This window comes from Aquarana catesbeiana, linkage group LG01, assembly GCF_042186555.1.
Source record: "Aquarana catesbeiana isolate 2022-GZ linkage group LG01, ASM4218655v1, whole genome shotgun sequence".
In the NCBI taxonomy this organism is placed as follows: Eukaryota; Metazoa; Chordata; class Amphibia; order Anura; family Ranidae; genus Aquarana; species Aquarana catesbeiana.
The window spans coordinates 283,857,353-283,882,989 of NC_133324.1; the positions used below are offsets into that span (position 1 = coordinate 283,857,353).

The 25,637-nt window shown below is 42.9% G+C and overlaps 2 protein-coding genes across 5 annotated transcripts in view; one reads left to right on the top strand and one right to left on the bottom strand.

Annotated features, from left to right (window-relative positions):
- The window catches only part of LG01H22orf15 (linkage group 01 C22orf15 homolog), a 623,789-nt gene extending 612,125 nt beyond the window's left edge, over nucleotides 1–11,664 (top strand). For 3 of the 4 annotated variants that reach the window (XM_073629188.1, XM_073629191.1, XM_073629190.1), the window contains 2 exons: nucleotides 1,947–2,021; nucleotides 5,741–11,664. In XM_073629188.1, coding sequence (XP_073485289.1) covers nucleotides 1,947–2,021; nucleotides 5,741–5,886 — 221 coding nt within the window. In that variant the 3' untranslated portion in view covers nucleotides 5,887–11,664. The remainder of the gene's footprint in view (nucleotides 1–1,946; nucleotides 2,022–5,740) is intronic. The other variant, XM_073629189.1, reaches the window with a different exon arrangement.
- CHCHD10 (coiled-coil-helix-coiled-coil-helix domain containing 10) lies at nucleotides 10,097–23,017 on the bottom strand. The gene is made up of 4 exons (XM_073629193.1): nucleotides 22,853–23,017; nucleotides 20,168–20,381; nucleotides 11,871–12,030; nucleotides 10,097–10,273 (listed from the first exon to the last, which is right to left on the bottom strand). Exons 1-4 carry the CDS (start codon nucleotides 22,894–22,896, stop codon nucleotides 10,254–10,256), a joined length of 438 nt encoding a protein of 145 aa, XP_073485294.1. The 5' UTR covers nucleotides 22,897–23,017; the 3' UTR covers nucleotides 10,097–10,253.
- Nucleotides 23,018–25,637: the final 2,620 nt, after the last annotated feature.

A 25,637-nucleotide genomic window follows, 5' to 3' on the forward strand; every position in this document is an offset into this window, starting at 1 on the left:
CAATCCCAAAACCCTTCTGATGAACATATTTTACACCTTAAAGTAATTCTAAAGGCAACAATTTTTTTTATTTTTTACCTTAATGCATTCCCTGCTTTAAGGTAAAAAAACATCTCAGTAGTTGTATGCCCACCTCCCCACCCCCCAATCGCATAAGTCCTTTCTCGATCCAGCACTGTGTCTGTGTGCAGCAGCAGTCTCCCCTCTCTCTGCTCTCATTGGACACAGAGGTAGAAGTGGGAGCCATTGGCTCATGCTGCTGTCAATCAAATCCTATGAGTAGGAAGTGGAGGGAGGGGCCGAGCCAGGCTGTGTGTGTCTATGGATGCCCACAGCCTGGCTCGAGAGTCTGTCCGCATGCGTGCCCCCATAGCAGCCGGCTTGATATGGGGGCATTTGTAAAAGAGAAGGAGCAGACAGCGCTGATGGGGGCCCCCCGAAGAGGGCATAAGGGGCCTCTCTGTGCAATACCATTGAACAGAGTAGGTAAGCATAACATCTTTTTCATTTAAAGTGGTTGTAAACCCTCACACATACCCAGTGAAGTGACTGGCCTCAGATGATACAGAGAGATGAAACAAATCCTCATACATAAGTTGTACTGTTTTATCTACCCTACAGCCATTCAAAGTGCAGAATTTACACAAGATCTCTCAGCTCTGAAAAGCAGGGGGAAGAGAGCTGAAGTTACATCAGTGCGGAGAGCTCTGAGAGTTGATTGGAGGGAAGGGGAGGGACAACCCCCTCCCCCCAGCACACAGGGACAGAGGCAATAAGCTGGAGCTCTCTCCCCTGTCACCATTTTTCTCTTGGTGTCAGGAAAACCTGTCAGCAGACAGAAATGACACTTAGTGCTCTGGATTGAGAAAAGTACACCCTATAGAGGGATATGCTTTGTTCATATTTCATGTCTGAGGTTGACAACCACTTTAAGGGAAAATTATGTTTGCCTTTATAATTACTTTAACAAGCATTGTGCTGGCTCTGAGCATTAGGTTGACCATCCTTTAGGCTCCATTCACACTAGCGCGTTTTTTGATGCATTTTGCAGAAATGCACGGGAATTTTTTAACATGGGTTCCTATGGAACATGTTCACATCAATGCTTTTTTGTATCTCTGCGTTTTTGGAAAGGGTCGGGGACTTTTTTTCATGCAAAATGCAGCGTTTTGCATGTAATGGATTTCAATGGACAAGCATCAAAAACGCAAGTGCACCGTTTTTGCAGCGTTTTTGGTGCGTTTTTGGTGCGTTTTTGATGCGTTTTTTGTTTGTTTTTTTTTTTTAATTTTTTTTACATTTTTTTTTAGACTGTAAAAAAAAACTGTAAAAAAAAAAAAAAAAAAACGCAAAACGCAAATCGCGGCAAAAACGCGGCTCAAAAACGTGGCAAGCATGAAAAAAAAACCTCCAAAAACGCTCAAAAGCAACATGCATAGGTGTGAATCGAGCCTTAGTCCAAATATCTAACAGATTCCTCCATCCATGCTATACAGGGAGGATGGACAAATAACCCTGCTGGGCTAATGTAATCTGACAGCTGTCAGAAAACCCAAATAGCAATTGCATCTAGTTGGGTGCAGTCGCTGTTCGGCTGACAATGTTCCACCCAGCTCCTCTGATTTTTGAGTCGAAGGATGTCAGGCGGGAGGGGGTTTAGATGACCACCCAAGAAGCAAATTTCAGCCAGGTCATCAGGAACCAGTCGAAATTCAAACAATGTACGGCCATCTTTACACCGTGGAATGTTGAATGAGTGTGCCTACAGCTCATGACCTGGAAAAGACTTCTAGCCTAATCAGATTTGTGTTTGCTTGTATCATGGGCATGAAATGGCAGACTAAATTGGCAGCAGATACCCTGTGGTGCCTTTTATATGCACAGATCACACTTTGTGCCCCACAGTTTTGCTGTTGCTGTCTGTAAATGAACTCTGTGAATTGTAGGAGGAGAAGGAGCAGAGCATGCCCGCTATGAATCTATGTTGGAGAACCTGTGGAAACGTCATCCAGAGTTGGCAGGTGAGAACAAACTAAATGAACAACCATTCAAATTCTTATCGCATACAGAAGGATGGAAACAGTAACTTATAGAACTCTATATACATTTGTAATAACATTATTGTGTTGAAAGTGCACAATAAATAGTCCTGTGAAAATAGTAATGTGTAGCTGTAGTCATTGGAGTTTAAATCAACATACAATAATAATGATATTTAGCAAGAAATATCTAATGGAGAATTGTTTAAAAGAGTTGTAAAGGCAGAAGGTTTTTTATCCTAATACATTCTATGCATTAAGATAAAAAAAACCTTTTGTGTGTAGCAGCCCTCCACCCCCCCAGCACCCCCTAATTACTTACCTGAACCCCATCTCTCTCCAGCGATGTCCACGAATGTCTAAGCCATCTGGGACACTCCTGATTGGCTAAGACACAGCAGCGGCACCATTGGCTCCCGCAGCTGTTAATCAAAGTCAGTCAGCCAATCAGGGGAGAGAGGGGGTGGGGTGGGGCGGGACGGGACGGGGCCGGACTCCGTGTCTGAAAGGACACATGGAGCTGTGACTCGGCTCGGGTGCCTCCATAGGAAGCTGCTGACTGTGGGGGCACTCAATAGGAGGGAGGGGCCAAGAGCAGCAAAGAGGGACCCGAGAAGAGGAGGATCTGGGCTGCTCTGTGCAAATCCACTGCACAAAGGAATGTAAGTATAACATGTTTGTTATTTATTAAAAAGAAAAAAGAGACTTTACAATCTCTTAATTGATTGGAGCATGGCAAGGATTGTTTGCCGCTCTATTTTATAATGTTTCCAGGAAAAATCTTCACAATAAAACAGTTGAAACAGAAATATCCAATGGAGGAACATGGTCACAGCAGTCCCAACCATAGCTGGGCTTAGCCCTGTCTATTGTCCCTACACCATATAAATTACAGGGATTTACTTTAATTCTATAAAATGTCACAACCCTTTTTGCAAAAAATACCCATTAATGGCATGCAAATTAGTTATTAGGGTACAGGCATGCAAAGCATTTACAATATTAGGGAACAAGATGTTCTGTTTCCCATTCCCAGCTCACATGGCTTTTATGGATTTCAAATGGCTCAATAAAGCTGCTGTCTCCAACCACCAATCCTTGGTATTAAAGATCTGGAGCTCAATTTTCCTCAGTTTAGGCCGATATGTATTCTTCTACATATTTTTATTTTAAAAAAAATCGCAATAGGCGTGTATTGATTGGTTTGACCAAAAGTTATAGTGCTTACAAAATAGGGGATAGATTTATGGCATTTTTATTATTATTTCTTTTTTTACTAGTAATGACGGCGATCTGTGATTTATATCGGGACTGCGACATTTCGGCAGACAGATCGGACACTTTTGACACTATTTTGGTACCATTGACATTTATACAGGGATCAGTGCTATAAATATATACGGATTACTATATAAATGTCACTGGCAGGGAAGGAGTTAACACTAGGGGGCGATCAAGGGGTTAAATGTGTTACCTAGGGAGTGATTCTAACTGTGGGGGGATGGGACTGACTAGGGGAGGAGACTGATCGGTGTTCCTATATACTGGGAACACATGATCTGTCTCCTCTCCTCTGACAGGACGTTGATCTACGTATTTACACACACAGATCCACGTTCCTGCTGTCACCAGCAATCGCGGTTGCCCCGCGGCACACGCAACGCCTCCAGAGTGACGCGGCGGCACGCGCGCCCCCCTATACCGCCGGGAAGCTGAGGACTTCATATGACGTCCGCCCAGGATGGGAGATCTCACCTGCGGATGTCTTATGACTATGGGTGGGTAGGGAAGGGGTTAAACACAGTCGGGCTGATTTACCAAAGGCAAATAGACTATGCACCTTGCACGTGCAGTTGCGCCAGAGCTTAGTAAATGAGAGGAAGCTCTACAGACTTTCATCATCCAATCATGTGTAAGCAAAAATGCTGTTTTTTTCTTATTTTCCTTGCATGTGATTGAATATTCTTTGTAAAGTGGAGCTTCATCCTATTTACTGAGCACTGGAGCAACTGCACTTGCAAAGTGCACAGTCTATCAGTCTATCTGACATTAGCAAATCAACCTCAGTGTGTAGGCAGAGCTCTTGGGAAACAAAGCAGCACATTGATTTGCTTGGAAAGAAATCAATATGTGTATGTGAAGAGGGACGGTGTGGTGTGGGGATAGGCCGAGTTCTGTGGTGCAGCAGAAGAATCTCAGGAAGCCTGACAAAATTGCTTGGAATTTCAGTGCAGTGTAATAAGAAGCAATAAGTCATGTGCTCACTGGATTTCTGGCAGGGTCACTATTTATTTTTCTGTATTGCAATGTAATAAAACTGGGTAAATGTTTAGGTATTGCTGAGCTGTACATGTACTGTTTTTTTTTTATCTTGCACAGACATAGATTACTCTTTTAGGCCTCATTAACATTTGGGTGATTAGGAATTTTGGCAAAATGTGCGATGCCCGTTTGGGTGCCATTAACCCTGAATGGCACCCCAAACAAGGTATGATTTTGCAGCAATTGTTGCACGGCAAAAGGTGCAAAAATCATGGCAAAACATAAGTGTAAAAACATGCCTGGCTCAGGGCCAAAATTCGGGCCCTGAGCTTCTTTGCAGCGACAAACACGCAAAGGGCGGCTTATTTAAGTGAATAGGCTGCCCTATGCGTGACACACAGAAGTGCGAGTGAATCACGCATTTAAAATTGTTAGCAGAAACCCAAGTTCCCGCTAGGAGATATGTGAATAGGGCCTTACACTATTTAATATATTAATACTCTATATTATTATTATCATATTAATGATAATAATATATATTATAATAACGTATATTATCATACATACTATTATTACTCATACTCAATCATTGTATATAAAGGCTGTCTAGATATTTCAGTTTAAACTGGTAAAGCTCGGTTCACACTGGGGTAGCTTTAAAGTCGCCCGACTCTGAAGCCGCCGGTACAACGCGACTTTAGCGTGGCTTGCAAAGGACTTTAATAGAAGTCAATGCAAGCCTCTCCAAAGTCGACCCCAAGTAGTGCAGGAACCTTTTTCTAAATCGGAGCGAATGGAGCGCGACTGGAGCGATCCCATGTGAGCCGACACTTAACTTTTTATAGCTGAGAGGGCTAAAAATTTGTAAATTAGCCGATTTGGTAAGGCCTCATGGACACTGTTGCTGATAAACGGACGTTTAGGAGCAGTTGGGCATTTTTTCAGCTGCTCCTGAACTCTCCTCTGTGTTATCTTATCAGTACAGGGTAGTTTATAGTCGTTTCTAGGCAGTTGAGTTTAGAAGTTTTTTTTTGGAACGCAAAAAATGGGTTCAAAAGCTGAGTTTAGAGGCATTTCAAGCGCCAAACGCAGCTAAACGCGGTAACTCGCCTTTACCCGCATTTTGTTTTTGTTTTTTTTAAACGCTTCTAAACGCAAACACGGCAAAACGCTGCTAGATGCGGCATGTAAACGCGGCAAAACGGACATTTTAAACGTCAGTTACTATCTGTCACGTTAAATCGTTCAGGAGAGGTTGTACATGAAGCCTAACGGAGACAATAATTTTATTTATGTCCACCCTGCACTGAAATCATTGGAAGGCATGCCTTTACCTACTATTGAGCACTATAGTATTTTGGTAACTCCTAACTTCTTGGATTCTAATGGTAAATGTAATTCCAGAGTTGAAGATTACTATGTATGTTTTTCTTTGCCAGAACGACTACAAAAACTGTCTAATCCTAATGTGCGGGACAAATCGCGCAATTCTATCAACAAGAAACTGCGAGCCTCCAAAGAAACTCCTTTCAGTTCTCCTACAAAACCAAGAGCTGCTTCACAGCAGAAGAGCCGGCCAACCTGAAGAGCTGGTGGACATTTTGGGGACTATCAACAGATCTAAAATCATTAGGGAAGCTATACAGCTGAGACAATTTCATTTTGTTAATATGTTTATTTAGATATACAAATATTAAAAGAAAGCCGGCTTGTTACAAGGGTACCTCATCCATAAATATTACCAACCACCAAAAACATTTCTGCTCAAGGACTTTACTGGAACCAGAGAGAGGGTCACACAAATGTTCTAAAAAAAATATTACAAAATCCAGTAAAAACATTTTAATAAAAAAACTGAAATCCAGTAAAAACATTTTAAAAAGACATTGAAAAATGTTTAAAATGCGATAATAATAGATTAACTTTGCTGTATATTTCAAGAGGTCACCTTGAAAAGAGGTTTGACCTCTTGAAATATACAGCAAAGTTAATCTATTATTGTCTATGGACATGGCCTAAGTCGCATTTTGAACATTTTTCAATGTCTCTTTTAAAAATGTTTTTACTGGATTTTGTAATAACATTTTTAGAACATTTCTGTGACCGTCTCCCTCTGGTACCAGTAAAGTCCTTGATCATAAATGTTGTTGGATATTAATTTTGATGCCTTTAATGTCTTTTATTAGGGAAGCCACATAAAAATCAAACTTCTCTTCAAAAGTTTCCCACTACCATCAAAATAAATAGCGCTGTCAATTTATGAAGGGCTTTACATATATATTATACATTCACATCAGTTTTTGCCCTCTTTCCCTAACTCACATACATACACATACTAGGGCCAATTTTGAGAGTCAATTAAAGTACCAGCATGTCTTTGGAATATGGGAGGAAACCAGAGTACCCGGAGGAAACCCATGTAGGAGCAGGGAGAACATGCAACTTCAGGTAGGGCCGTGGCTGAGATACAAACCAGCAACCCTGCACTGCTAGGCAGAAGTGCTAACCACTTAGCCACTGTGACTAAGAAAGGTGCATGTGAATTACAAATGGGTAATTAGTCATTTACTTAAACATTTCACAAATTTCTCCTTTCCTAGTCAACTTCATCATGAGTTAGTGGAAGGATGTATGCATCTTTGGTGACCCCCCCCCCCTGTAAATCTGCAATGGACAGCCCTGTATACAAGCTAAGGGTTGGCATCCAAAATATACAATAAAATCATCCAATGGACTGACTAGGACATGTTGAACTGATAAGGCCACATATACGGTGCAGTTAATCCTGATGTGACACACCCATCTAATGTTGCAAAACATTTTTTGAAGGTACAGCTTTGGGACCCTAAGGTGAAAACCCTAAAATATACACAGTACAGAAATCTATCTTAATATATATAAAAAAAAATCAAAATCGTATCTGACTAAAACTGTAATATTCCTAGTATTATTTGTATTTTAGCAGTTTACCTACAACCATACAGTAGATTATATTCTTGCACATATCAACTGCAATATTTATTTCTGCCACTAGATGGTAGATATGAGCTTTCATTAAGGAAGGGTTATTTCAGGGCATGCCTAGATTTATTACATTATATCGGTTTACAATGTTGCAATCTTTCTTCATTTGGTGCACAATTTATATATTAATGAGCATTTTTACTGTGAATGGTTTAATCTCCTTGTATGTATATAGCGTTTTATTATACTGTAGTTGTTTATATAATATAATATATATTATGGCTTTTCTAGCATCACACCAGAATCAGGATAAGTCAGATCCATCCATGTGTGTCTTTTCCTTATAATCAATCCTTGAACAGGCTGATTAGGGTCTTCTTAGGCTGAAATGCCCCTGTGGTCAGCAAACATATATCAGTCCCTAGTATCCAGGTCTCTAGTGAGATCTTCCATAGCACAAGGGGAGATTTACTAAAACTGGTGCACACAGAATCTGGTGCTACAGTGCATAGTAATAAAATCAGTTTCTAACTTCAGCTTGTTCAATTAGGTTTTGACAATAAAACTTAGAAGCTGATTGGTTACTATGCACAGCTTACCAGTTTTAGTAAGTCTCCCCCAGTCTGTGTCACCATGTGAGAGCTGCACTGCCGTCCAATGTGCTTTCCTCTGACATTGCCTCACACCTCTCTGTTACATATAGAAACTAGTGATGACCCAAACTTACCTGCATTCAGTTTGATGTGGTTTGGCCAAACATCAAAAGTTTGGGTGCCAAATTCAAGCCCTCTCAAAGTCAATAGGGTCTGCCCCAAGGGACATATACCAATGCAAAACAAAAACAAAAAATTCAAGGGAGCAATGAATTTAGTATAGCTGAAAGTGCAACATTAAGAATGCACTATTCCTAATTAAAAAAAAAAACTGCTTGGGAGTCCCCTAACTGTGAATTTGCACTATCAAAGTAAAATATAGCAAAAGTGACATTTACAAAAGGGAAAAAAAATGTTTAAAATCATATTAACTCACTGTATATATATATATATATATATATATACACACACACACACACACACACATATATATATATCTATACACACACACGGGCACACACACAGATTATATAATATATATATATATATATATATATATATATATATATATATATATCTCTTTCACTTTACATATATATATAATAAAATTTATATATATAAAAAAAAAAAAAAAAAAAAAAGGAATTAGAATGGGTCCCACCCAAAATCAATATCAAACCCATTAGATCTGGTAAGGATTTTAGGTGGGCCCTCATGCAAAAATGGGGACCGCTCCATAATCAAGAATAAACCCTTCAGATCTGGTATGGATTTTGAGAGGCAACCTGCATTACCCCTCTTCTGAACCATACAAGGCCACATGCCCTCAAAATTGGGGGGAGGGGCACGCTGAAGACAAGGGTCACTTCCCCGCAAACCTGACTCAGTGATTGTGGGGGTGACTTATCAGAATCTATAGTATAAAGATGTCTGTAAGACATGTGAATAAGTAAAGGGTACATAGTGCATTGCAGGCAGTAAAGAAGCAGAGCTTCTGCACTTTAATATTTCTATATACTAATTAGAATTGCCTTGCTTTGCAGATGATTGAGTCCCTTTAAAGCCACAAAAGCATTACGATTTTAAAAACCAGAATAGGAGATCTTTTGGTGTGGCTAATCAGAGCGGACATCCAGGTACCAACTTTCAAATCAAGGGACTATTTATGGAACTGAGGGACATTTGGAAACTATTCAAAATGAATGTGTACATGTACAGTATGTGACAAACAGACACAATGATACTCAATTAAGCAATGCAGACAGACAACTGCTGAAAGAACAGTGTCATTTATGTAAGCACATTTTCAGTTATTTTTGAAGGAGGACTAAAATAGTACATGAGAAAAAAAATAAAACACCTTTCTGTTTACATTTTTATATTATTGCAGAAAAGACATGCAGGGAGGATTTACTAACTGGAGAGAGCAAAAATCTGGCGTGGCTCTGCATAGAAACCAATCAGCTTCCAGGTTTTATTGTCAAAGCTTAATTGAACAAGCTGAAGTTAGAAGCCGATTGGCTACCATGCACAACTGCACCAGATTTGTAGTTCTTCAATCTTAGTAAATCTACCCCACTAAATTTCTTCTGCAAAAAAACAAACTTACCTGTCTGTGTGCAGTCTTCTTTAGAATGTACAATGAGCTGCTCAGTTTACATTGCAGAGTGCCTGAGTGTTGGGATAAATGAACTTATGCCCAGAAGTTATATACCGTAATTCTGTGTTCTGTGTAACTGTATTGTGTTTTTATTGAACGGTCACAATTTACAAACTTTCTCTTTTTTATTTTATTATGGTAATAAATATTGAGATTTTTTAGATTAAAGTGGAACTAAAGCTCCACTGTCAAAAGCTGCAAGCAGACCGGCTCTTTATAGCAGAGCAGACATGCAATGTCTCTTATGCAATAAAATACATCTACCTGCCTACTTGCAGCATTCCCTGTATGTAAACCGAGCTGCACACGCATGCGCAGGAGTGACGTCAATTAAGCCAATTAAGACAGCTGAAAACCAGCACCCAGAAGAAGATTCCGGCACCAGGAAGGGAACCGTTGAAGCAAAGCAAAAAACAAAAACGTAATATATTGCAGCTTATTAAGTCCTTAAATGTGGTGGCTGCATTCGTTTACATTACAGAATTACAGAAAATACCCGTTGATCTTATCTTATTTTATTAAATTACTTTGTGACCGATTTTTAGTGCTACAAATAAATCACACACGACAATTAAAGCTTAATTAAAATAGAAATATATTTATTAAATATTCTACTGAAAGGTAACTTCCAGAACATAGGCAATGCTCTCTGGGCATGTAGTGGGTAGAGAATTAAAAGATACTGATGCTGCTGAGATATGGCTTTTCACTGTCCAGCGAGGACCCAGAAGACTATTAAATGAGGGAAGAGATACCTGCAGAAAGAACAAGTGAAAAATTACATTGAGGAAGCCAGGAAGACAGCCAAGCATACCATACACCCCTGTCCATGTCTACTACTATCAGTAATACTGGCTGTATACTTTCTCACTGCAGTATTGATGCTTCCAATTCCAGCATCCCTAGCGATAATTGCTTTCTTTTCCTATCTGCATGCTTCTGGTCAGCACATGAACAGATTGGCTGTGCTGCAAGGCTTCACTTCCTGATTCCCTTACCGAAGATGGCGGCGCCTCCACCTGAGAGCAGCGGGACAGATCGGCTTTGGGTGAGGACATCGCGGGCGCCCTGGACAGGTAAGTGTCCATATTTTAATAGTCAGCAGCTGCAGTATTTGTAGCTGCTGACTTTAAAAAAAAAAAAAAAAATGGCGGAACTCCGCTTTAAGTGTTCTAAATATTTTGAGCGTAATGGGAGCAATGAGATGGGTCTTAAGTTGTTCAGGTTGGTGGGGTCCAGTGAGGGATTTTTAAGTATGGGGGTGATCTATACCTTCTTTAGAGGGGAGGGGAAGGTTGAAGATGTGAGTGGAAGAGAATAGGATAGAGGAAGGACCGGAGTAGTTGTGAGGGTTATGGAGCGAGAATTCCTACCCTTGTGATGCAAGTTGCCAAAAGCTCAACAAACGTTACAATCTGACTTTACAATTTTATTTCCACCAACAACTATGTAGTGCAAAGGCTTGTCTTACTGGTAGCAAACTGGCTTATGAGTTTAGGAGATTGTACAGACAGATTGTAGAGTGTGTAGTGAGCATAATAAGGAAGCAATCTATGCTTCATGTTGGTGGGGTCCTGCTGCCATCCTGCAAACAGAACAGTGACCTCACCAGATGGTCCATTAGTCTGCTTTTTACCAGTCCACTAATTAGCATGGATATGAGACCGATGGGGACTTCTCCACTGAATCACAGGAGGAGATTTTCCATTATTTGCTCATCTCTAGTAACAATCTACCAAAACATTTTTTTTAATATTTTGCATACACTCCCCAGGAAAGAGCCTTTTTTTTTTTACATGCTCCTAAGGAACCATTATGCCCTGTACACACAATAGGATTTTCCGATGGAAAATGTGCGATCAGAGCATGTTGTCGGAAATTCCGACCGTGTGTGGGCTCCATCACACATTTTCCATAGGAATTTCCGACACACAAAGTTTGAGAGCTTGCTATAAAATTTTCCGACAACAAAATCCGTTGTCGGAAATTCTGATTGTGTGTACACATATCCAACGCACAAAGTGCCACGCATGCCCAGAATAAATTAAGAGACGAAAGCTATTGGCTACTGCCCCGTTTATAGTCCTGACGTACGTGTTTTACGTCACCGCGTTTAGAACGATCGGATTTCCGACAACTTTGTGTGACCGTGTGTATGCAAGACAAGTTTGAGCCAACATCCGTCTGAAAAAATCTATGGATTTTGTTGTCGGAATGTCCGATCAATGTCCGACCGTGTGTACGGGGCATAAGTGTAATCACCTATTAGGTATTTCCACCTGCAAAAAGTCTCAGTACAAAGATATATGAAAACAATCCCATATCAGTTTCCCTTCCTCCCTCATATCTCACCATAGTTGTGTTTGCACTGCTTTAGGGCTTCACTAAATCCCTCACACAGGATCAGGTCATCATTATTGGTAGCACAGTTCAAGAATTCCTTCAATTCATAATGGCAGGGACCATAAGTAGACTGTGGCTGCTGGGCGTAGGTGGGGGGCTTTGGAGCCTCCTATGGGAAAAAAACAACAAAAGAATGAACTTTATAACCGTAATTAACTGCCTTAAACAACATGGTAGACACAGGCCAATGAAGAGGCTGTAATAAGAAAAAAGACTGAAGTATTAAAACCCTCTGAATTTTTAAATTTAATACATTGATCACAATAAAATAAACATTCACCAGTAAACTGTTAAAATTCTTACTCCAGCATTTGCAGCTTACAACTTTCAATGCTGCTGACTCCTGCTCTCTCAGTGCTGCTTTCTGCCTTCACAGGAAAGAGAGAACATTGGACAGTGCAATCTCCAGCCTGTCCTGGAGGAGCAGGAGAAGGCCTTGCCTTCCTAGGCTATGGCTGTGTGTTCCTATTATTGCACATAGTGTAGGGAGGCACAACTCTAGTCTCTGCATACAATAGGGGCTCCATTGGGTGCTGCAAGAGAAAGACACCACTCTGAAACAGGAAACCTGGGACAGCAGACATGGCAACAGCTTAACCCCTTCCCGCCGAGCGTACGCAGATGTGCGTACTCGGCCTTCGGGGGTTACACCGGGATGATGCCCGCGGCTGCAGGCATCATCCCGGTACTGTTTTTTAGAGCCGACGATAGGCTTTTCCTGGTATAACAACCGATGCGGCTAAAAGCCGCTCGGCTGTTATATCGGAGGAGCGGGAGGGGACGCCCCCCCCCCCTCCCGCCGCCTCCCGGCGCTCTTACCGGTCTCCCCGTTCCATCGGGAGGCCCGATGACCAATCGGCCGTCCCCGGCGGCTAGGGACAGACTGGAACGAAGCCGTGAGCGGCAATCTGAATACTTTGAAATGCAAAAGGAGGGATTTGGGGTCTTTTAGACCCCCGATCCTTCCATAAAGAGTACCTGTCACCACCTATTACTGTCACAAGGGATGTTTCCATTCCACGAGTGCATGCAATTATAAAGCGTGACATGTTTGTTATCTATTTACTCGGCATAACATCATCTTTCACATTATACAAAAAAATTGGAGTAACTTTACTGTTTGTTTTTTTTTAAATTCATGAAAATGTCCCTTTACCCAAAAAGCTGCATTTAAAACACTGCTGCACAAATACTGTGTGACATAATATTACAACAATTGCCATTTTATTCTCTAGATTCTCTGCTAAAAAAATATATAATAATGTATATAATAATGTTTGGGTGCGCTAAGTAATTTTCTAGCAAAAAATATGCATTTTAACTAGTAAACACCAAATTTCAAAAAATAGGCTTAGTCTATTTAGTATAGTATGGTATAGTATAGTATAGTATAGTATAGTATAGTATAGTATAGTATAGTATAGTCTATGAAAGGGTTAAAAAAAGAACATAGGCAAGGATTACAAGATAAAGAAACTGCAATGATCAAAAACTGATCATTTCAGCTGCTGAAAGAGGTTGAAAAATTCAGGGTTTAATACCACTTTAATGGGAAAGCGCCATATTGCCCGCCATACCTGGAAGGCTAGGTAGGGTCACACTGCTTCAACAGATGAACAGGGTGGCAGGGGAAAAAATGGATGGGAAAGCACCAGCAGCAGAGGGGCTCAGCAAGCAAGTCAAATTGATTGCCCTAGAACAGGTTTACTTTAATATAAATGTCAGGACCAAAAAAGAAAAAAAAAACAAAACAAAAAAACGTGCAGTTCATCCCTGCAATACATGCACATTTCCCCACGTTTCACCTATTTAAAGATATTGCAAATACAGAAAAACACCCATTGATTCTGCCACTTGGCTCAACCAAATTTATGTTGTAGGCTGACAACACCTTAGGCCCCTTTCACACGAGGCGGGCTCCGTTTCTACGGAGCCCGCCTCGGTCCGCCGGCTCAGCGGGAGATCTGTCCGTTGATCTCCGCTGAGCCGGCGGATGACAGGTCCCTCTCTGCTCACTAAGCGGGGAGGGGCTTGTCAGGCGCCGCTGCCGCCTATGGAGGGATCGGACGAAAACGGACAGCGTGTCCGTTTTCGTCAGATCTCACCCGATCCGATCCGCCAGCGACGGATCTGGACGTAGAGCCCATACGTCTGCTTTTAGCGGATCGGACGGGGTCGGATGTCAGCGGACATGTCTCCGCTGACATCCGACGGTCCATAGGCTAACATGGATCGCCCGTTCAGGTCCGCCGTCAAAACTGACAGGCGGATCTGAACGGTCCGATCGTGTGAAAGGGGCCTTATTCGATCAATCAATCACAAAAAAATGCTGTCAGCCCAAACTGTTCTCAACCTTATAGTACCGTGGCCCCTTGATAAAATTTCCCAAGTTGTGGGGACCCCAAACAGTAAAATTATTTTCGTAGCATATGTTGTCAGCACACAAGGCAAGACAAGTAATTTGTGCCCCTAATCCATGGACATTTAGTGCTACCTGTGTCCCTTCCAGTCGTACCGTATTACACCTATGCCGAGATCAGGAGATAGGGTCTCCTCCAGCCCCTCCCACTTCACATTCCTCACCAGTCAGCTGACCTCTAGTCTCTGCCCCCCAGCCATGCCATGAACTAAATGGGCAGCTGCGAAGAGGCCGAGTGGGCGGCCGCGGGCTCCAGGAACAACCTACCTGGGCGGCTGAAAAAATGCTGGGAGAGCGGTGCAGGCTTCAGGAACAGCCCAGGATTGGGTGACCCCTGGCAAATCATCAATCGACCTCCAGGTTGAGAACCACTGGACTAGAGGATGTGTTTTGTATATGGAAAAATGCAGCGCATGTACAAATGAATATAGGTCTTTAAAATGGTGAAACAGTCAAGAAATAACTAATTGACCACAGGTGCCTTGAAACACAAACGTCCATAGATGGATGTAAATGTCCAACCGCACAGGAGGTATAAGTACTCCAAGGGGTGGTGATGGTCTGATGGTTGTCAGAAAACACCTGGCATCATACAGCGACTTCCCAACCGAGAAACCGGGTCCCAATGGGTCATTCAGAGAAAGTGCAAAAAAGCCTCTTACCAGATCCTGTGGATTCCCATGTCAGCGACAGGGAATCGCATGCGCAGTTTGTCACAAATGACGTGGAATGGGAGCTCAGGAATCGCCAATCTCTTGGATTGTGGTCTGTATGGATCTCGGCCGGCAACCGGATGGGTCCTCACAACGAACCGTCCTCACACCGAACCGTCCCAGCGTGCATCAGAAGTTTCACAAACGGTCCCCCGAAAGGAGCAGTTGGAGGGACTGGATCTCATGCGGTAAATGTGGAAACAAAAAGAATGTGCCTCCACATGGTGCAGATAAAAAAGGGTGTTTTTATTGACAAAAACAACCATACAAAATAAAAGCATGATCACGGTGGATAAAAACAAATGGGCAACAAAGAGAGTGGTGTATGTACCCGACGCGTTTCGACCCCTAGGTCGAAACGCGTCGGGTACATACACCACTCTCTTTGTTGCCCATTTGTTTTTATCCACCGTGATCATGCTTTTATTTGTGTATGGTCGTTTTTGTCAATAAAAACACCCTTTTTTATCTGCACCATGTGGAGGCACATTCTTTTTGTTTCCACATTTACCGCATGAGATCCAGTCCCTCCAACTGCTCCTTTCGGGGGACCGTTTGTGAAACTTCTGATGCACGCTGGGACGGTTCGGTGTGAGGACGGTTCGTTGTGAGGACCCATCCGGTTGCCGGCCGAGATCCATACAGACCACAATCCAAGAGATTGGCGATTCCTGAGCTCCCATTCCACGTCATTTGTGACAAACTGCGCATGCGATTCCCTGTCGCTGACATGGGAATCCACAGGATCTGGTAAGAGGCTTTTTTGCACTTTCTCTGAATGACCCATTGGGACCCGGTTTCTCGGTTGGGAAGTCGCTGTATGATGCCAGGTGTTTTCTGACAACCATCAGACCATCACCACCCCTTGGAGTACTTATACCTCCTGTGCAGTTGGACATTTACATCCATCTATGGACGTTTGTGTTTCAAGGCACCTGTGGTCAATTAGTTATTTCTTGACTGTTTCACCATTTTAAAGACCTATATTCATTTGTACATGGGCTGCATTTTTCCATATGCCTATTTTGTTGTTTTTGTCAAACTGTATGCAGCAGCTTTCATTCATTTTACTGGTTAGCGCAGTGTTTTCTATTTACCTCTGATGTGTTTTGTAGCTCATTGGAGAACTAAAGGGGCTAATTAAACTCCTGGAGAAAACACAAACTGCACAGAACAGGTTTGAATTTCTGACAAGATACAGAAGTATTTTTTCACTTAAACAGATAGAACAAAATGCGCTTACTGGTATATTCTACAGGCCAAAAAGGAATTCATTGTTTGGGTGTACATACAGAGCCAATTAGAATTGTTGAGGGTAGGTGAATACAAAATTAAAATCTAGGTAATTATTTTAGGCCCTGTTCACAACCGCAATTCTGTCCGTGATTTTAAAAATCGCACTGCACCAGTGGGAAAACGCACTGTGCATGTTTGGGTGCCATTCATTTTTAGTGGCACCTCAAACCCAGTACGGTTTTGCTGCGATTGTTGCGCGATAAATCGGCAATGGTGGCAAACTGCATCACGCAAAGCCGGTTGCCCAAAAGAAGCTCCCGCTCCTACTCAAGCAACAAGCTTTGTGCAATGTGGATTGTTGCATGATTTAGCATAGGGTCACACTGACAGCGGGATTGAAATCGTGCGAGTTCAAGTGAATTGCCACAACTTCATACCCGCATGTCAGTCCGACTTCGGGGGGAGATTTCAGAGACATCCGTGCGGGTCCCTGCACAGATGTCTAGTGAAATCGCACCCTGAAGTGGCTAAAAGAAGTACAGAAAATACCTTTGGAAATCAGTGCGGCGCCGCAGAGTCGGCGTCGCACCGATTCGGACGGTGCCATCGCCGGCAAAAGCCACCGATTTGGCATGCAATCGCTGCAAGGCTTAAGGTGCGATGATCAAAAACTGTCCTGCGCTTGTTGTGCCATTAAAAGTGAACGGCACCCAAACATTGGTAGTGCGTTTTGGCACTATTGCAGTGTGATGTGCAATCACGGGCAGAATCGCTGCAATTTTGCCCGCAGTCCCAAAACGGCAGATGTGAATGGGGCCTTAAAGCGGTACTAAACCCAAAAGGAAATATTTATTTTATTGCAGTTTACCAATTCTTGGACATTGTGACTGCATTTGCTTTCTTTTTTTTAGGCAATTTTTACATGGTGATCCTGCCAATAAGCCTGTTGTTTTTCAATCGAACAAGCTGTCCTGCAGTTGTAGCAGTTAGAGAGCTGAGACAAAGCATTTACCACTCAACAGGGGTGCTTACAATGATCAGCTTTTATTTATATATGTAACACTTTTTATCCCTAAAGGAACAAAACTGTTGCTGTTAGGCTCGGTTCACACTAGAACGCCTCCCGTTCTGTACAATGGAACCGTTCTAATAGGAGCGACGCAAGTCGCTCCGACTTAGAAAAAGGTTCCTGTACTTCTTTTGGGGCGACTTGAGGCAACTTGCATAGACTTCTATACAGAAGTCGTTTTGCAAGTCGCCGTGGCAGTCGTGTGCAAGTCGTGCCGCCCCTAGTGTGAACCGAGCCTAACTGCTTAAAAAAAAGTGTTAGTTGGAGTTTAGCTTCAATTTGTTAATGTAGCTAAATCTGCTAGTAAAACACTCCCGAATCCCCCAGCATGACAAAGCTACTCTCCAAAGGCGGCCCCTGTGCTCATTCCTCCAGAGTAGAAGCACTCTAATACAGGAGGTGTGTTACTGGTCAGAACACCAGGTGAAAACAGAGAGGAAAAAAAGCCTAAAAAACAAAAAAAAAAATTTAAAAAATTGATTTTCCAAATCTAAATGTGTATGGCTACTTCTACCGTAGCAGTGACATTCAATAAAATAAATAACCATGTCTAATTCTAATACCGAGAACAACAAACATGATGTCTTACAAGTGTCAGAAAGAAAAGGCTCTTGATTGCCCATAGCAAATGACCAACAGTTCCAAAGCTTCTTATAAAAATGAGAGAAAATATCTACCAACCAACACTTTTTATATACTTTATGGAAAGCTACAAAATACGTCACAAAGTACTAAACACGCTGTATATATAAGTGAAGGTTTGCCGGAGGGAGGACATGAAGTCCTTGGGGAGACATGTGACTGCCAAGGTAAGCATTCTACACAGATTACATAACACAGTCCTCCCGTGTCATCCACAATGGGACGGCAGAATGGAGAAAATAGGAACACTTAAAGCTGAACCCCCTAATAACTAAAAGTCCTCCATTGCAGTGGGGCTGCCCCCACATTACTGGGGTTAAGTGCCCCTAGACAGAAATAAGCAGGTCATTCTTGCAGTGCCGGGGGGCAGCCCGTTTATATTACACATAGTTCAGTTTTAAAGTGGAATTCCAGCTTGAGGCTGCCTTCACACTAGTGTGACTTGTCATGTGACTTTGGACACAAAGTCGCATGACAAGTTGCAGCCCATTGATTTCAATGACACCCATTCCAATCAATGTGACTTTAAGTTGCAGTGACTTTAAACAAATAGAGCTTTCTTTTGGTGGTATTTTATCGCCTCTGCAGTTTTTATTTTTTTGCGCTATAAACGAAAAAAAAAAAAACGACAATTTTGAAAAAAAAAAAAAAAAAATACAATATTTTGTACTTTTTGCTATAATAAATATCCCCATTTAAAAAAAAAAAAAAAAAACTCATTTTTTTCTCAGTTCAGGCCAATATTTATTCTTCTACATATTTTTGGTAATAAAAATCGCAATAAGCGTATATTGATTGGTTTTTGCCAAAGTTATAGTGTCTACAAAATAGGGGATAGATTTATGGCATTTTTATTTTTTTATTTTTATTAGTAATGGCGGCGATCTGCGATTTTTATCAGGACTGCAACATTATGGTGGATACATCGGACACTTTTGACACATTTTTGGGACAATTGACAATTATACAGCAATTAGTGCTATAAAAATGCACTGATTAGTGTATAAATGACACTGGCAGGGAAGGGATTAACACTAGGGGGCGATCAAGGGGTTAACTGTGTTCCCTATGTGTGTTTTCTAACTGTGGAGGGAGGAGACTGACTACAAGAGATGACAGATCGTGGTTCCCAGCTCATAGGAACTCACGATCTGGATCTCCTCTCAGAACAGGGATTTGTGTATTTACACACACACATCCCTGTTCTGTCTCTCGTGCCCGTGATCGCACAAGGCCAGCGGTCATCGGAACCCCCGCAGTGCGCCTGCTATCCCGCTTAAAGGAGCCAACGTACAGCTACGACAGGTTCGCGGGATCGTGCCGACCTGCTGCCGTATAATGACGGCAGCTGGTCGGCAAGTGGTTAAAAATGTCCCCGCATTACTACGATGAGACTTTCGGCAACCCCAGCCAAAGTTTCGGATTGGCTGCCGGGTGCTGCCACCACCATTGCTGCTTTACGGCCGGGTCCCTATTGCACATGCGCAAAGCGGGCTGCATTTTCTAATTGGCCTGGTGGCGGAGAGAAGCCAAACTTCCAAGGGATGGCGCAGCGGCACCGTCCCTGCAAGTGGGGAAGGGGTACCTGTCAAAAACAGGTACCTGTTCCCCCTCCCCTGAAAGGTACCAAATGTGGCACCGGAGGGGGGGGGGGGTAACAGATAAGCAGAAGTTCCACTTTTGAGCTTTACCTATGTTCAGGCCACTCCGGTGTGGTCACGTGATTCGGCTCCCTTGTCAGTCAGCGCAGTTTTAGGGGAGAAGAGGGAGCACTTACAATAGATAGGCCATTGAAACCTATGGGTGACATCACCACTCCAGGCCCTACTAGCAGTTGTCAGAGTGCTCTCTCCTCTCCCCTGCAGCCACTCTGGCCAAGACAGGAAGATCGTGTAACAGGATATAAGCAAGTATATACAACTTTCCTACACAGGTTAGTAAGCATAAGAATGGGGGGGGGGGCAGTTTTATGAATGGTTAAGCTGTATAGCACATATCATGGATACATTGATATGTGCTATTGATATGCCACGTGTATAATGCGCATCCACTTGTTGAGGACCCATGACCAGACTCAGATTATAGGACCAAGCAGCCCCACACGTTTCCTTAGACATGGCCTATAATCAGAAGTATCACACTGTACATACAATTAGGTATTACTGACCTGTACAGTGGGCTTTGCTGGCTCCGAGCTACCTCCACTGAAAGCGCCAGTAAGGGCTCCACCTAGAACGTGTCCCACTGCAGAGCCCACAGCCACTCCAGCTGCTGTAGTAGCCATCTGAGCCATCAGCCCGGGCCCCTGAGACGGAGCTGGAGCTACGGACACAGCCGAGGGCGGTGGGTGTGCTGGAGCCGGGGCATGAGAAGGTGCTGGGCTGTTCAGAGAAATAAAAAAATATTACTATAGACTTTTATTGGATTAAATCTGTAAGGATTATACAGTGGGTATAGAAAAGAATCACCCCCCACCCCCTTAAAAATAATCACATTTTGTTGCTTTGCAACCTGAAATTAAGACAGACACAGTTTTTGTTTTATCCAGCTGTATTTACTCAGTGCAACTTATAACATCTAAGTGAAAGATATAACACCAGCATGTCAGAAAAAAAAATAAATAAATAAAAAATCACTGAGTTGGAAAAAGGATCACCCCCTTTGTGTCAGTATTTTGTTGAACCGCCTTTTGCTTCAATTACAGCCTTTAGTCTGTTGGGATATGTCTCTACTACATCTAGTGGTGACCGTTTGTGGACTGCAGTGGTCAATTATGGGTACCGGACAGCTGATTTGGAAAATCGGCTCCTAACTTTTTTTAGCTGGCTCCTAAATTCAAAGCAAATTTGTCAAGCCCTGCCTTTAATAATATACCATTCCTCCTGGTTAGAGTTCAGCTTTAAAACCATCTGCAACGGCACTAGTAATTGCACTTACAAACTAAGCTGTATACTTATACAAGCTTTTAAAAGTATTCATTTTGCCACTAACAAACTTTCAAACAGTGGGCATTGATCATATTGTAGTAGCTGTGCATGCCAACCAATCAGCTTTTATCTTCAACTTGCTCAGTTAAGCTTTGAAAAAAAAAAAAGCTAAAAGCTGGTTGGTTGCCATTTACATCTGCTCCAGATCCTGTCTGCTCCAGTATGATAAATTCCCCAATGTGTATTTTGTTTGGGGAAACTGGTGTCTGTGGGAAGCTCTACCTGTGACCTTCAATACTTGTGACCTAAGCAGACACTACCCAGTTCTAAACAAATCACTGTGTTCAATGGATACTTCTAGAGCCTGCAAAAAAGCACAAGATCATGGTAACAAAGCTTGAGAGTTTTAAATACCACTGCTGGACCTTTGGAACATATCAAGTGATCCAAGATTTATTTTTGGTTTGGATTTAGGTTAATCATTTATTCGGCCTCTATCCTCCACAGTCCAACTACTGAATATGTTGAATATGTCAGTCCTACAGATCACAGTCCGTTATATAGTCCCTGTGTTCCCCAGTCAGTCCCACAGATCACAGTCCGTTATATAGTCCCTGTGTTCCCCAGTCAGTCCCACAGATCACAGTCCATTATATAGTCCCTGTGTTCCCCAGTCAGTCCTACAGATCACAGTCCATTATATAGTCCCTGTGTTCCCCAGTCAGTCCTACAGATCACAGTCCGTTATATAGTCCCTGTGTTCCCCAGTCAGTCCTACAGATCACAGTCCATTATATAGTCCCTGTGTTCCCCAGTCAGTCCTACAGATCACAGTCCATTATATAGTCCCTGTGTTCCCCAGTCAGTCCTACAGATCACAGTCCGTTATATAGTCCCTGTGTTCCCCAGTCAGTCCTACAGATCACAGTCCATTATATAGTCCCTGTGTTCCCCAGTCAGTCCTACAGATCACAGTCCATTATATAGTCCCTGTGTTCCCCAGTCAGTCCTACAGATCACAGTCCATTATATAGTCCCTGTGTTCCCCAGTCAGTCCTACAGATCACAGTCCATTATATAGTCCCTGTGTTTCCCAGTCAGTCCTACAGATCACAGTCGGTTATATAGTCCCTGTATTCCCCAGTCAGTCCCACAGATCACAGTCAGTCATATAGTCCCTGTGTTCCCCAGTCAGTCCTACAGATCACAGTCTGTTATATAGTCCCTGTGTTCCCCAGTCAGTCCTACAAATCACAGTCCGTTATATAGCCCCTGTGTTCCCCAGTCAGTCCTACAAATTACAGTCCGTTATATAGTCCCTGTGTTCCCCAGTCAGTCCTACAGATCACAGTCTGTTATATAGTCCCTGTGTTCCCCAGTCAGTCCTACAGATCACAGTCCATTATATAGCCCCTGTGTTCCCCAGTCAGTCCTACTGATCACAGTCGGTTATATAGTCCCTGTATTCCCCAGTCAGTTATATAGCCCCTGTGTTCCCCAGTCTGTCCTACAGATCACGGTCAGTCATATAGTCCCTGTGTTCCCCAGTCAGTCCCACAGATCACAGTCAGTCATATAGTTCCTGTGTTCCCTAGTCTGTCCTACAGATCACGGTCAGTCATATAGTCCCTGTGTTCCCCAGTCAGTCCTACAGATCACAGTCGGTTATATAGTCCCTGTGTTCCCCAGTCACTTATATAGTCCCTGTGTTCCCCAGTCAGTTCCACAGATCACAGTCAGTCATATAGTCCCTGTGTTCCCCAGTCAGTCCTACAGATCACAGTCAGTCATATAGTCCCTGTGTTCCCCAGTCAGTCCTACAGATTACAGTCAGTCATGCAGTCCCTGTGTCCCCTTGCGGTGGTGACATTGTCCCTGTGACCTTGTTATGTCCTCTCCCAGGAGAATGGCAGATCAGATCTTACCTGGCAGCTTGGCGAGAAGAGACACTGCGACCACCTCGGGGCATGATGACCTCTGCTGGGACTCACACTAGCTCTGGGTCACACTGACAGCTGCCCGCACTCCTCTTTCTACGCTGATTTCCAGAAACCTCCAGTGGGCGACTGCTGATGACGTCAGAACCTGCAAGTGCCCTATCTCTGGAATAGAAGCCGACTGCACTAGGATTAGCTGTACTGAGTTAGGTGTGTGTTAGGTCAAGGCAGGCTGGGATAAAATCATCACCGTGCCAGCTTGTACAGTACTTTTTTTTAGAACTATACAAAATACTTCTTATGTCTTTTATGAAATTTAACCAGTTGAGTACCAGCCTACAATACCTCCAGGCTGTGATTGACAATTACTCAGCCACGCAACACTGAACCCAAATAGATGTTATATATCATTTTTGAGACAGTTACAGATTTTTTTTTGGTACGTTTTGTTGTTTTACTGTAAAAAAAAAAAAGTCCAAGCATTGTAATAAAAAAATTTGCCAGGACAGTATGAAACCCCCAGAGGTGTTTTTTGGCTGCAGTCACAGTCCTGGATTTTTTTTGCCACCATTGTGTGGAAACTAAGAAAGATGTTGTTATTGATGGGTTTAAATGTGGAGCTTGGTAATGGTGCACCAGGTACATTATTGTACAGGTCATACTCAGAGGGAGGAAGGGAAGGGGTTAATATATATATAGGTCACATACAGTGGCAGCATGGAGAGGAAGGGGTTAAAGTGGGAGTAAACCCTCACATATACCCAGTGAAGTGAACAGCCTCAGATGATACACAGAGATCAAACAAATCTCCCTACATAAGTTTTATATCCACATCTGCTGTCTTCAGCTTTGTACATCTCTTCCAAAGTGCAGATCATTTTAAAAATCTTTCTTCATCTGTCATCAGCACATAGGGAAGGGTGGAGAGACTGCACTTACACTGTGTGAGAGCTGATTGGAGGAAAGGGACACCCCCTCCCCTCCACATGGGCAGAGGAACAAAGAAACTTACAGAGCTGTGGTCTGAATAGACAAGCTCCCTGCTTATTTCCCTCTAAGCTCCCTCCCCGACGCAAATTTTAGCTCATGTTATTTCATTTGTCGGAGAACTTGTCACAAGTGACACATGCTGATAACAGAGGGATGGAGCAACAGAGAGAAACTACACTTAGAGCTTTGGAGAGAGATAAGTAAACACTACAGATATATGTGCTTAGTTAAAATTTCATGAATGAGGTTTACATCCACTTTAAGATGCTGTTTAAGGAAAGTATTATACATGTTACATACATAGACAGCAAGGAGACCATAAGTATAGGAGAGGAAGGAGATGAAAGGGTTAAAACAAAAACAAATCTCTGCAGTCATTAAAAGTGAATGAGTGGATCGGAGTCTTCTGATCCTTTCAAGCAGTAGTATACTCTACCACTTTTTTTGTTGTTGTTACATGTGCCCCCCGCAGTGTTGTGCCACAATGTGCTGGTATCTGCCACACAATAGCACATTATGGCAGACTAAAGCTGGGTACACACTAGACAAAAATTGTCCAGTTCAGCAGGAACTGTACAACTGGTCCAGTAGAAGCCAGTATAACGATCAGCTTTTGCCGAAGGGAAATGCTGGAAAATCAGCATCCGATCAACGATCACTGATCACTGTATTTTGGGGGGTTCCCCTGTCAGAATACAATAGCACAATGGGGGAGATCGCTGCATCAACATCGCTTGTGTTGGTTATGGCAACCTGTTGTTTTTTTCATTCAGAATGCTGGGTTGAATTAAAAAAAACTTCCAGTGTGTACCAGGCTTTACCCTTAAAACTGAGCCCTCCAGTACTGTCACCGCTGCCAGCACTCCCATTTCCGCCAGTTCTTCTTTCCGGGTTTGCGCTCTCCAGCTGTTTGAATGGCCGGGTCACAGTCACGTCACTCCTGCGCATGTGCACAGGAGTCGTCATTGCAGCACAGCGCTCTGTATACATCACACTCAGTGTGCAGTGAATGCAGAGCGTCACTACACATAGTCACATCATCAGCTAGAGCCGAAAATCTCTTGAACGGTGCAAGTTTAGGAGATAATCTCAGTACCGACAAGTAAGCCTTATTATAAGCTTACCTGTAGGTAGAAATTGGATATCCGAGTTTACTACCACCTTCATTATTTCCCCATTCACAAAAGACAATAACTGCTCTTCTTCATCTGTTGTAAGAGGAAGGGGAGGGCTCAACCATGTAAACAATAGCATGTGATCACATGGTATTCGGAACTAGGGTTGCCACCTTTTCTTCAAGTCAAACCCGAACACTTCGGCGTCGCACAGCAATTTTTTTTTCATAGTATGCATAGGTGAACAATGCATAGATGTTGCTAATGTAGCGCTGGTAGATTTTCATCCACCGCTGATAGGTAAATTTAGTGGGTTATCTGTTTTATACATAGTCAGATTTAGCCTCTGTTCCAGTTTGGCTGTGTTGCAAGTAGTTTCACACTGTGCCTGTGGGTGTCGTTGTCACCATGGGTCGGTGTTGGAAAGGCAATGCACTGAAGCGTATGGGTGCTCTTCTGTCCCGGAGATAACTCGCTGGAGGTGGTCCTCCGAGTTGCATTCTGGGAGAGAGTATTTATGGGACAGATGCCATGTTTTAGGGGTTTTTCCGTTCCACCTGCTGGCTCTCCTGGCCGATAGGTATGTGTTAGGAGTACTACCGCGTGGTCCTCCGACCGAACTGCAGCGTGTGGGTGGACAACTGAGAAGATCCCAGGGGAGGACCCGA